The 12,711-nt window shown below is 46.7% G+C and overlaps 1 protein-coding gene across 2 annotated transcripts; it reads left to right on the top strand.

Moving 5' to 3' along the window:
- The first annotated feature begins 1,401 nt into the window (after window positions 1-1,401).
- TRAPPC3 (trafficking protein particle complex subunit 3) lies at window positions 1,402-11,925 on the top strand. Of its 2 annotated transcripts, none has more exons than XM_088835136.1 (5): window positions 1,402-1,644; window positions 9,688-9,785; window positions 10,030-10,129; window positions 10,519-10,701; window positions 11,165-11,925. In XM_088835136.1, exons 1-5 carry the CDS (start codon window positions 1,402-1,404, stop codon window positions 11,282-11,284), a joined length of 744 nt encoding a protein of 247 aa, XP_088691262.1. In that variant the 3' UTR covers window positions 11,285-11,925. The 2 variants fall into 2 exon arrangements, with proteins under 2 accessions (XP_088691262.1, XP_055259019.1); XM_055403044.2 differs by having other exon boundaries at window positions 1,638-1,800.
- Window positions 11,926-12,711: the final 786 nt, after the last annotated feature.

Below are 12,711 nucleotides of genomic sequence, written 5' to 3'. Positions count from 1 at the left end.
TTGATTCAGGACTGGTGACTCTCTCTTGGAGGAGGAGTCCCAAAGAAAAAGAAGCCAAAAGGAGGAATCACAGGCAGAGAGGGGAAGAATCTCCAGAGGCTGTAAGATGGGCAGGGAGAGGCTCCGCCTTCAATCTCTCCAGATCCGCCTGGCCTGACAGCAGGCTGGGTGGGGTCGAGCGGCTGGCTGTGACTGTGACTCAGGTTTCTGTGGGCAGCCAAGGGCAGCCGGCAGGGAGGAGTCCAGACCAACAGACAGGCCAGCCAACTGCAGCTTTCACCTCAGCTGTCCTCTCTCCTGGGAATGCAGGAGGTTCTTCTCTAACTTTGCTGGCCTCTGAGGGCTAGCCCACCCCTGCTCTCTCATCCCCACCCCCAACTGACCCTCATGTTCCTTCCCAGAGCCCTCAGTCCAGGCACTGATACAGGACAGAGAGTCAAAGGTCACTGCCTCTAGGGAGGCCCCAGCATGTCTGTGCCACAGGCAGAAGAGCATAATAATAATTGGTTCTGCACCAAGAGGGACAGACTGGGGGGAATCTTGGGTACTGGTTTTCAGGCTGAGCAGCTTGGGCCCCCCAGCCTTCCCCAGCCAGGATGGCTCAAGTCTGGTCAGGCTGGTTGTCATGGTGAAGACTAGGGGCTAGAATGCAGCTGCCAGTCAGGCTACCAGGCCTAAGTCAGGAGACGGGGCTCAGGGACTCATAGCACAGTCCTCTCAGAACTGACTAGTCAGGCAGGGATGGTTGGAGCTGAAACCAAACAACTATGGTCAGGGACTGTAGGACTTCCCCTTGGTGATGGGTGAGGGTGTGGCCAGCTCATTCCCCTCGTATTTCTGGGGCCTGTTTGCTGGGCTGTGTTTTCAGAGAGTGGCTGAAAGAAAGGGAATGCCAAGTGCTCTGCATACATGTCTCACCAATCTTCACAACAACAGAGAGAGCCAGTAATTTGCCTAAAATGGCAAAGCTAGGATTAAAATCCAGAACTGGCTGCTACCAACGCCAGTGATCTTTCTTTTCTGGGAACCAGTCTCGTTCTAGGAGAGAGAGAGGGAGAAATTGACCTGAACTTTATCAGACTGGATATTTCATCAGGAGGCCACAGTGGTAGGATGCAGGTGCTGGCTGCCTTTGGGGCTTGGGGACAGATGACGGTTCAAAGAGAAAGTCACTGGTGAAATGCTTGCCACATAGTAGGTGGTCATCAAATATTTTTGTAAAGAAGAAGCCAGATCTGTGTAGGAGCCATGGCCAGTTTTCTGGGAGCTTCTGGCTCTGAATTGCAGCAACAGAGGAGGAAGCTAGTTTGAAAGAGGGACTTTCCAAGACCATCCCCGGCGGGAGGAATTTGCGGAGCATCACAGAGTGAGGGTTAGGCAGGGTGGGGAAGAATTGTGTAGATGACACAGGATTCCTGCAAGCTGCGGACGCCACCCAGCGGCCATAAACCAGGCGATAGGGAGCCATGTTCCAAGAGTCCGCTGTGCGCGGAGCATTCTGGGAGTTGTAGTCGGGCTGGACTAAGGGGCGGTGTTTCCAGTGGGGCTGTTGGGTGCTGTGGTCCGGCGTTTATTGGGCGGGAATTACCCTCGCCTGCCGGACTACGAGTCCCGTGGTGCCCCGCGGCCAGCGGCGCAGGCGCGGTGAGTCGGTGCCGGTCAATCCTTAACGCTGAGGGGGCAGCTAGCTGGGTCGAGCAGTGTTGGGAGGGGTTGCCGAGCGGGTCTGTGGCGAGGCAGGGTAAGGCGGCCGGCACCATGTCGAGGCAGGCGAACCGTGGCACCGAGAGCAAGAAAATGGTAACCGGAGCGTGTGACCTCGGCGGGTGGGGCGGAATGGAGGTGTTCTGGGGAAGGGGCCCAGTGCGGGGTGCAAGTCTCAACTGGAAAGGCGCCTCTACCAGCCCTGGGAGGGAGTGGTTCCGCTGGAGGGAAGGAAGGGGCTCATTGGTGGGTCGAGAGCGGAGATTAGCTCTGGGAGCGTCCCGGGTGCGGGGCAGGTTGGAGGGCCGCTGGAGAAGCTCGAAGACCTCTTCCCCCGCCACCTGAGTGCGATTGGGTACGAGACCAACAACGACGGCGACAATAAGAGTAGCTCCCACTGTTGCTCTCTTACCGCGTTAGGCACTGGGCCAGGCACTTTACGCCTATTATCTCATTTAATCCGCAAAATAACTCGTCAGGTGGATAATAGTATCGCCGTTTTAAAATTCAGAGGTTGCATAACTTGCCCCTATTTACAGCTAAGACGAGTTAGTATTTGAACCCATGTCTCTCTGACTTCAAAGCTAATGCTTCAGATTACTGGACTGTAATATCACCCACACTGTGCCGTGGGCATTGTGAGATGCTCAGGTTCTGATTTAACCAGAAAGCAAGAGAGTAAGGGGTGGGCCAGAGTAGGCCGTCAGTGGTCCCGCTCTGGTGAAGGGGGACAGGCTCCCTTCTTGTCCTGGAAGTAGTGGGACACTGTCTATCCTAGAAAGTTTGGTTGCCGATGGGGGCTGGGCCTGGAAAGTAAGGTGGATGATGTTTTTCTCCAAACTAAGGGGATTTCTTGACAGGTGTTTCTTTTCTTTGGCATCTTCTTACTTCCTCTAGAATTCCCCATTTGTCTTTATTTTCCGATTTACAAACTGAGTTATTGAAGGTCGCATGCAGGGCAGATCTGCGGCCTTTTGTTGACACTCTACAGAAGATGACTAAACTTCCATTACACCTTTGTATCTTACGCCAGGAACAGCCACCAAATATGGGCAGCAGGAGGCCCTGTTACTCCAGAGTAGTACTGTACTTTTTCTCTGTTGGATCTCTTTTGAAAAGTTGATAATAGCTGTGGATCTTCTCCCCAGGAATAGTAAATAGACAAACGTAAAATTTAGGGGGAACTTGTGGGCCCTCAATAATACTCTGTGAATCATAGGTAAAGAATTCCTGTTTTGGAGGAAATACGAAGAAAAAGGAAGAAGAGTGTTTTTCTAGGCAATAATGTCATGCAGGTTAGCGGTCCCCAACCTTCTTGGAGTTAGGAACCAGTTTCATGGAGGCCAGTTTGCTAGTTTTCCATGGGGCGTGGGGGTGCGGGTGATTTGGGGATGGTTCAAGCTCATTACATAATTGTGCACTTTATTTCTGTTACTACATCAACTCCACCTCAGATCACAGGCCTTAGATCCCGGAGGTTGGTGACCCCCAATGTATTGTAAAAAGCATGGATATTTGTTGGAATCCTGATTGGTCCTCAGTTTACTTATCTATACAATGGGGAAATAATGCCTTTCTAGGATTAAGTGAGATAACAGTGTAAGATGCAAGGGACATCATAAATATTTATTTTCCTCTTCTTTTCCTCTGTGAGCAGATATCAGAAGTCTTCCTGTTTAGTTTTCATATCTAACTCTTTTTCGTATCTTTTTTTAGAACTTGAAACCAACATTGAAACTTTTAATGCAGTTTTGGCAGGAACCTTCAGTCCCCACCCGGCAGCCCTCAGTGTTCATGTAGTTTTGATGAACTGAGGGAGTTAGGGACCGGCACCAGTGCACTCCTGCTTCAGGAGTTTTGCTACTGCTGTGGTCTCTGCTTGGACCCTTTCGCCCAGAGAGTGTCTAGCTCCTCCTCACCTCATTTACAGGCACCCAGAGGTCACCTCCTCATAACAGGCTTCCCTGACCGCCTGACTAGTTCTCAATCCTCTTACTGTGTTTCTCTTCAAGCACTATTTCATTTAAAATACTTCAATATAAATTATGTGTTTACTTGTTTATTTATAGTCGCCCCATGAGAATGTAACTCTACGAGAGCAAGGGTTGATTTGTTAACTGCTGGACTCCCAGCACCTAAAATGATGCTTGGCACTAGGCAATCTGTATTAACTGAGTGACATGAAGGCTTGGTGCATCCTGTCATTCAGTTCCTATTGGTACCCACCTGAGGCTTGTCACATGATCCTCTTTGTAGCCAACTGGTTTTGACATGCTCCCCTTCATGCCTTTCTGCTGGGGGAGCCTCCCCCTCTAGCAGTCCATTTCCCAATCAGCCCAGCCTTCTGCTAATTGCTGTGTTCCCAGTTAACCCTTCCAAAACTTAAATGGTTAATATGGCCAAGTAATTAGATCTCTGCTTTTAATCTGTGCAAACAGAAACAAACCCATTTGTCTAGCAAACTTTTCCTGGGTCCCAGCTCTGTGCAAAGCATTGTGGGAAATGCAGAGTTGAAGTCCTCGTCCCTAACCCTGAGAAGCAGTCCTCTATGAGAGAGGTTGAAAAATATACAATGCCAGGAGCATAGAAGTGTCTGGGATTGAGCCCTGGCTTCACTGCTTACTTGTGTGACCTTGGACAAGTGTCTTCATTGCTATAAACATCAGTTTCACTATCTTTATTTATTTTTGGCCACACCAAGCAGCTTGAGGAATCTCAGTTCCCCTACCAGGTATTGAACCCATGCCCCCTGCAATGGAAGCACTGGACCACCAGGGAAGTCCCGGCCTCCTTTTTCTTTTTGAATTAAAGTATAGTTTATCTACAACACTGTGTTAGTTCCATGTGCACATAGTGATTTGATGTTATTAGGTTGGTGCAAACATAATTTTTTGTTTGGACTGCGGTTTTGGACTGTGAATTTTAAATCATTATAACTAGGCTCAAACACATATTTATTATAGGAACCAACACATTTTTTGGTTGTACAATCAACACATTTTTGCCAACAAGAAATAAGCATGTTCATTCCTATAGCGTAAAAATCTGTGATTTGGGATTCAACAAACTCTTGGAAAGCATTTTCTGCCTGCCGCTGGTTGTGGAAGCATTTTCCCTGCAAAAAAGTTGTCGAGGTGCTTGAAGAAGTGGTAGTCAGTTGAATGAGGTCAGGTGAATGTGGCAGATGAGGCAAAACTTTGTTGCCCAATTCGTTCAACTTTTGAAGCGCTGGTTGTGCGACATGTGGCCGGGCGTTGTCTTGGAGCAGAATTGGGCCCTTTTCTGTTGACCAGCGCCGGCGGCAGGGGTTGCAGTTTTCAGTGTGTCTCATCAATTTGCTGAGCATACTTCTCAGATATAATGGTTTCGCCAAGATTCAGAAAGCTGTAGTGGATCAGACAGGCAGCAGACCACCAAACAGTGACTATGACCATTTTTTGGTGCAATTTTGGCTTTGGGAAGTGCTTTGGACCTTCTTCTTGGTCCAGCCACTGAGCTGGCTGTTATTGGTTGTGATATAAAATCCACTTTTCATCACATATCACAATCTGATTGAGAAATGGTTTGTTGTTGTTGCATAGAGTAAGAGAAGATGACACTTCAAAATGACGATTTTCTTGATTTTCAGTCAGCTCATGAGGCACCCAAAGTTTAAAAAATTAACCTTTGAGCTTTTTCACCTTTCCAGTTTGCTTCAAATGCTGAACCGTAGAAAGGTTGACATTGAGTTCTTTGGCAACTTCTAGTGTAGTTATAAAAGGATGAGCTTTGATGGTCCTCTCGGTTGGTCATTGTCGTTGCATGCTTGCTGGCCACTGCACTCCTCATGCTCAAGGCTCTTGTCTCCTTTGCGAAACCTCATGAACCATCACTGCACTATACATTTATCAGGTCAAATGTATTGTTGATGTTGCAAGTTGTCTCTGTTGCTTTATGACCCATTTTCAACTTGAATAAGAAAATCGCTCAAATTTGCTTTTTGTGTAACATCGTTTCCCTAGTCTAAAATAAACATAAGGGAGCTCCTCGGTGGTCCAGTGGTTAAGATTCTGAGCTCCCAGTGCAGAGGGCCCAGGTTCGATCCCTGGTCAGGGAACTAGATCCCATATGCTGCAACCAAGAGCTCACATGTTAAAACTAAGACCTGGTGCAGCCAAATAAATAAATATTTTAAAAAATAATAAAATAAACTAAACGTAAAACATCAAGAAGTGTCATTAGCAAAAAATCATAAAGTGAGAAATGCACATTAAAATGATGTATAACATAACCACATTTATTTAGAATGTATTCCAGTATCAAACAGCAGAGTTCAACAGTGTAAAACCACAATTACGTTTGCACCAACCTAACACTGTACACTACAAAATGGTCACCACACAGGCATTCTTATTAGTAAAGATATTAACTAACCTTTGTGTGTTTAGGCCTGCCCTTTTTTTGTGTTGTGACTGTATTCTCCAGAGCTCAGGTGAGTTACAACGTGAGTAGCAGCCCTCAGAACCTCTGTGACAGGAGGCTGGAGAGTGACGAAGAGGGAGGGACTCAGTCCTGTTACTGACCTTCCTTCCCTAGCATCTTGCGGGGCAGTCACACTGGATTATTTGTGTTGACAAAAATAGTAAGTATGACTCTTAATAAGTATCTTGGAACTTTAGTCCAAAGGTTAGCCTCCTAAGAAGTTTTGATGTTTTGTTTGGTGCACTGACTGCAAAGCTGCCTGAAAACCATCAATGCAGTAGTTTACCTGAGTGTAGGGCTTGGCTTAACTTACTCTGCACAGGGTGCCTGAAGTACTTGACTTTGCCAGCATGAAATCACTCCTGTGGTTTCTTGGTCTGCAAAGCATCTTTAAGTCACTATCTCATTAGACCCTCCCCTTCCATCAACCCTGTGATTGGCATGGCAGATTTCACTGTTAGTTTTTTTGTTGGAAAAGATTGAAGTTCAGCAGAGTGAAGTGACTTAGCTAAAGTCTTTCAGCCTGTGACAAGTCTATACTTAGAATCAGGTCTTCTGACTATAAACCCTGTATCCTTCTATATGCCTTACTAATTGCTTTAAAGTTCTTTATAGTGATTCAGAATCTCCCTCTTTGACCCTAGTTCAGAGTGCTTTCTGGCACCACGCCACAGAAAAGCAGTTTAAGAACAAAAATAACAACATCTACTCTTTTCTTTTGGTCGTATGTGGGATCGAACCCATGCCCCCTGTGGTGGAAGTGTGGAGTCTTAACTACTGGACTGCCAAGGAAATCCTACAGGACCTACTTCTTGAGTAGGTACTATGCAACAGGCAGTCTACACACAGTATCTCATTGATAATCCTGAAGGGCAGATAATGTTGTCATCACTGTACAGCTGGGTAAAGCTGATGTTCAGGTAGATTAAACAGTGACTTAGGATGACTTAATAACTTTACAGGACAGTGCTCAGCACTAAGAAGAGTGAGTCTCAGTTTCTTAACCTATCACCTGTAAAATGGGGATAAATAGTGTTTATTTGCTGACCTCTCATGGTTGCTGTGAAGATCAATAAGTAACTGTCTGTGAAGATACTCTAAAAGTTTTATAAATGTTAATGATCATTTTTATTAAACGTAATTAAAACAGTCTGAAAGTAGAAGTTTTGCACAAGAGATTCATGTTTCTGTTGGGAGGAAGAATGTGCTTATGTTCAGTGACGCAATGGGGCTAGTTGAATTATATGACCTTTATGGTACCGTGGAACCTTAAGTTATAAGGGTCTTCAGACTGCAGCCTCCTGTTATTTCTCTGAGTTCCTCTTCTGTTCTGTCTAGGGTTTGCTCATCTCTAGTCACACTGGCCTCCTAGCTGTGTCTCACACATAGCAGACACACTCCCACCTCAGGGCCTTACACTTGCTGCCTCCAATTTTTTCACCTACATATCTTCATGGCTTTCCCTTATTACCTTCAGGTCTTTGTACAGCCATCATCTTAATGAGGCCTTTTCTAACTACCCTGTCTAAAATTGACACCCCCCCATACACATAGAGGTGAACATAAATATTCACTAATCTTTTCTGCTCATTTTCCTCCGTGAAAATGAGCTCTTATACTGTCTGTCAAACCATTTATTTAGTCACTTTATTGCTTGTGTCCCTCCTGTTGGGTAGTTCCTGGTACATAGTAAACCTTGAATGAAAAGTTTTTCCTACACTACAGCTCATTCCTGTTTTTAAAATCTGAAGACCGTTTAAGTTGTCGCGCACAGTTTATGTCATGAGCTCTTCCACACAGGCTTGGTTCATAATTGAGTGGAGATAAACTTAGAAATTAAGAGAGGCTGTGGAGAGTCTGGGTCATATTCCATTCCCAGATTCCAGGCTTATTGATTCTGTGAGCACCGACAGATGTGTTTAGGGCCTTGATTTTTCTTATTGATAAATTGGGGGCTGCTGCATGTGTAAAGTACTTAATAACATCGTGATATGTATGTTACTTGGCATCATGGTGGGCACGGCTCTTGGATTCTCCATCCAAGGACTCATTAATAATGCAAGGAAAGCTCTCCTGATTTAATGCAGCAGCGCCAACTCCATGGACTGGTTACTGCTGGACTGTCTCCATCCATTCATGCCCAGGCCACTCTAATGCCAAACCCCTAACTTTACTAAAAATCATTCTCCTTAATAGCTCCCCTTTAACTGCCATACTTGGTAATATACGCTGATCTTAGAGATACCGTGATCTGTTTTAGTTGAATTCAGAGCGCTTACTTATTTAGAAGCTGATTCTCTTTGACTCCATAGTACAGCTCTCTTTTGTTTTTTTGTGGGGGCAGGTGATTAATACTGCAGTTGTGGGGAACAGTGAACAGAATGAACAGTGGCTTAGAAACTTCTGGTTTCTGTCCCCTCAATTACTTTTGTCAATAATTAGCTGTCCTTGGACAAATTACTGAACCATTCTGAGGCTCAGTTTCCTCATCTCTAAAACCAGATTAGTTCCTGCCCTTTGTGCTTTACAGAGTTAGTGTGGAGTGGAAACTGAAATAATGAAAAATAGAATGCAGTATGTAAGCAAAAGGCATTCGCATTACTATTCTTGCACTGACCTCATCACCAGGCCATGAGGATGAGGTAAGGAACAATGGGCCCTGGGAGTCTGGGCTTTGACTTTAGTTATACTTTCTTCCCCAGAAGACATGCAGACAGAAAGGTGCTCTGCTGCAAGTCTAACAAGCCTCTATTCAGAAGGGACTGGTTGGGTGGCACTTGATTTTCAGTCTTATTTCTATGTAAGTACGTTGACCCAGATGTCAACTCGTTTCTCACTTTGTTTAACTTTGATAATGCCTTTGCTCCAACCTGCTGCTTTTATTCTATAGTCTTGGTATTTGCTGTTCCTTTCACCTTCCCATCTCTCTTTTTTGGTAGGTAAGTGACAGGATTCTTTATCTGAGAAAGAGATTCTGTGATTCTAACTGTGGTTGTAATAGAAGCCAGTCCAGGTCAATATTGTGTTCCAGGCACAGAAAAGATTACATTTCCTTCAGTTACCCCTTTGCTGCAAACACTTTAGCTGAGTCAAGAGGAACATTAGTTTTTCCCCTGTTGGTGACTTAGAGGGGTCATCACTAGTGCAGTGGACTTCATCTGGACTTCATTCCTCCCCGCTCCTCTGCTGCTCCTAGATGAGGCCTTTGGAGTGCAGTTAGGCTTGGCAGCTGTGGTGAGGTCCTGGGTCAGCAGAAGTCACCTCGGTGTGTTGGAAGGGTGACTGCTCAGTGGATGAGGCACCTTTCCCAGCCCATTTTCTAGTGGGCCTGGTTGTAGCCCTGTCGCATTGACTCTAGGGAGCCAGAGTCTTTGACTGCTCCACAGAGGATGACGCTCTTTCCCACCGGACACCAGTAACCTTCCTTTGAATTCTGCCAGTTGCATTGAGGCTGATCTAGACTCTCACCAAACTTTCTCTTTGGTGTGGCTTGCTCCTGACTGCCTTTTCAATCTCTTTTAGAGCTCTGAGCTCTTCACCCTGACCTACGGGGCTCTAGTTACCCAGCTCTGCAAGGACTATGAAAATGATGAAGATGTGAATAAACAGCTGGACAAAATGTGAGTGAACTCCTCTGTGGGAGAGACAGCAATGGGACTCCTGAGCACACTGAATCTACGTGGTCCCTTAGAGCCCAGAACAGGGTCCTCTGTCATAGCCAACACTTCGGGTGCTGTTTCCACTGCTTATTTATTGGGAGGTTTGGGGATTGTCCTCAGTGTCCCGTGACCACCAACAGCATTACATTCAGACATAAGACATTCAGACCCCATAATATAGTCGGTTCTCTCATTTCTTTCCCAGGGGCTATAACATTGGAGTCCGACTGATTGAAGATTTCTTGGCACGGTCAAACGTCGGGAGGTGCCATGACTTTCGGGAAACTGCAGATGTCATTGCCAAGGTCATTATCCTGGGCCACCAGGCCATGCTGAAGAATTGTCACTGGAGGGCAATGCTTCCCACCCTCTCCCTTAGAGAGGCCCTTAGTATTCCAGAAGAATAGCGAGGCAGCTGTTTGGGCCAAAAAGCCTTCCTGGTGGTTTATGACGAAGGGAAGAATGGTTGGGAGCATCCCTGTGGATTAAAGCCCCACTGGAAGGAGGGGGGTGTGGAGTTGTGCACAGTTGCTTTTCCTTCTTTGCCCTGAATACCTGAAGGTTCAATGCCTTGTGGAGGCCCCAGTTTTTTTCCAGAGCCATTTAAGTCCCCTTTCTGGTCCCATCACATCACCTTCCCTGCTGCACAGCCCCTCCTGCTCTTCCCATAGTGCCATTGTGTGTCTCCTGACAGGTGGCATTCAAGATGTACTTGGGCATCACTCCAAGCATCACCAATTGGAGCCCAGCTGGTGACGAATTCTCCCTCATTTTGGAAAATAATCCCTTGGTGGACTTCGTAGAACTTCCTGATAACCACTCATCCCTTATTTATTCCAATCTCTTGTGTGGGGTGTTGCGAGGAGCCTTGGAGATGGTGAGTACAGCTCTTTTCCTTCTGAGACACCTGGAAGGTAGTAGGGTCTCAATAAATGTTTGAACGAACGAATGAGAGTGAAAAGAAGGCTTTAGAGCTCACCTGCTACTTCACTACTGGAAATGGTGATGCTGCTAAGCATAGGATCCAAGTTGGAGATCTCTACGTGATGTTGGTCCTCATTGCTTAGGCTGGGAGGTGGTGCTGTCAGCCCTCAAAGCCCAGGAGCATCCGTTCCCAGATTGGCTTATCTGGTGACAGTTTAATTTGCGAGTGTTCTTTGCTAAGTCTCTCCTGTTGGGTCGGGGCCACTGCCTTTTTCACAGGAACTAGCAACCTTGTCCTTGTGGAAACCAGCCCCCTTGTTTAGGCTGCTCTAGGTGAGGCAGTTATAGCTGCATCCCTAGTGATTTCAGAGGCCGTGGCTAAGCAGCTGCCCCTTCATTTTCATGCTGTCCCCCAGGTCCAGATGGCTGTGGAAGCCAAATTTGTCCAGGACACCCTGAAAGGAGACGGTGTGACAGAAATCCGAATGAGGTTCATCAGGCGGATTGAGGACAACCTCCCAGCTGGAGAGGAATGACCATCCCAGGACTTCAGCGTAGCCAGCAGGAGCACTTGTTGGATCAGAAAGCCTCAGTGCTCCTCCGGCCTTCGAGGATTCAGTGACTCTTTAACGGATGTTATATATTCTTCTAACCTTGTTTCCATTCTCCGTGTTAATAAAGAGCAGACTGTGATATAGTCCATTTACCTACAAGTGTGCACATTCAGGAGGGAAATTCTCTGCCCCCTTTCCCTTCAAAGGGGCTGGATGTAGTCATCCTTGGTTGGACTAGAAGGAGCTCAAACCATTTTACATTCCTGTTTGAATTTTCCAAAGCAGAAGCCACTTTGACCCCATTAAGAGGCAAACCTCGCACACCTATACCTGGGTCTTCGGAAAGTCATTGGTGAGTGACTGTAGGGAGTCCAGGACTCACTGGACAGGGAGGAGAAGATGGCGGGGGTGCGGGTCGGATTTGCTGGCTGGAGTGTGATACACTCTAGTGCTTGCCAGGAAAGGGGAGCCAGTCACGCCAGAAACACTGACTTCTGGGAAACCACCCAGGTCTCTCATTCCTCCCTGCTGTTTGGAGGCAACATCTCCTCTTTTTACAGAGGATCCATCTTTTTTTTCTTACAGATTCTTCAATAAAGACACATTCTTGAGTGAAATCCCAATCATGTCCTGTTTTCTTTCTGCTCGGCCCTGGGAAGTTTGTTACAATGGGGTGTGGAGACCTGCTGAGTCCTGTGCCCTACCTTGATTTTATCTAATCCAGGAATATACTTCTCCCTGTGGACCAGAGAGTCTGGGAAGCCTGGGAGCAAATGAGGCTCCTTCAGAATCATTTTTGAGTCCACTGTCTGTAGCAAAATCTAGAAGCAGACCAGTATCCCAGATGTTCCTAAAATGGGCTATCCTGGGCTCTTGGCCACCATGGTGGGGGATTTGGCTAGAAAGACCATGTAAACCTTGTTAGGGTGCCGTTTAATGAGTGCTTACCAAGTGTCATCACTGCACTGAACACTTCGTATGCATTATCTAATGCACAGTAATACCATTTTTAGAAGGCCACAAGTTGCCCAAGGTCATACAGCTAGTAAGTGGAGAAGCTAGGGTTCCAAGCCCCAGCCAGACCCCATAAGCCCCTTTTTTTTTTTTTCTGCACTGGGTCTTAGTTGTGGTACATGAGGGATGGAACCTGTGCCCCCTGCAGAGGAAGGTGGGTCCTCAACCACTGGACCACCAGGGAAGTCCCCACAGCCCACATTCTTAACCGTGATGCCTGGTTCACACTGGGATGGTGGGGGAGCAGGCCTGCGGATCCCTCTCTCAGTCTCACAGAGCTTTCAATTCAGTTCAGTTCAGTTCAGTCGCTCAGTCGTGTCCGACTCTTTGCGACCCCATGAATCAGCACGCCAGGCCTCCCTGTCCATCACCAACTCCCAGAGTTCACTCAAACT

This window comes from Moschus berezovskii, chromosome 4 (assembly GCF_049115385.1).
Source record: "Moschus berezovskii isolate FMDL1 chromosome 4, NW_MosBer_1.0, whole genome shotgun sequence".
Taxonomy (NCBI): domain Eukaryota; kingdom Metazoa; phylum Chordata; class Mammalia; order Artiodactyla; family Moschidae; genus Moschus; species Moschus berezovskii.
The sequence above is the reverse complement of the archived record's forward strand: the minus strand, read 5'-3'. Positions and strand labels throughout refer to the sequence as shown.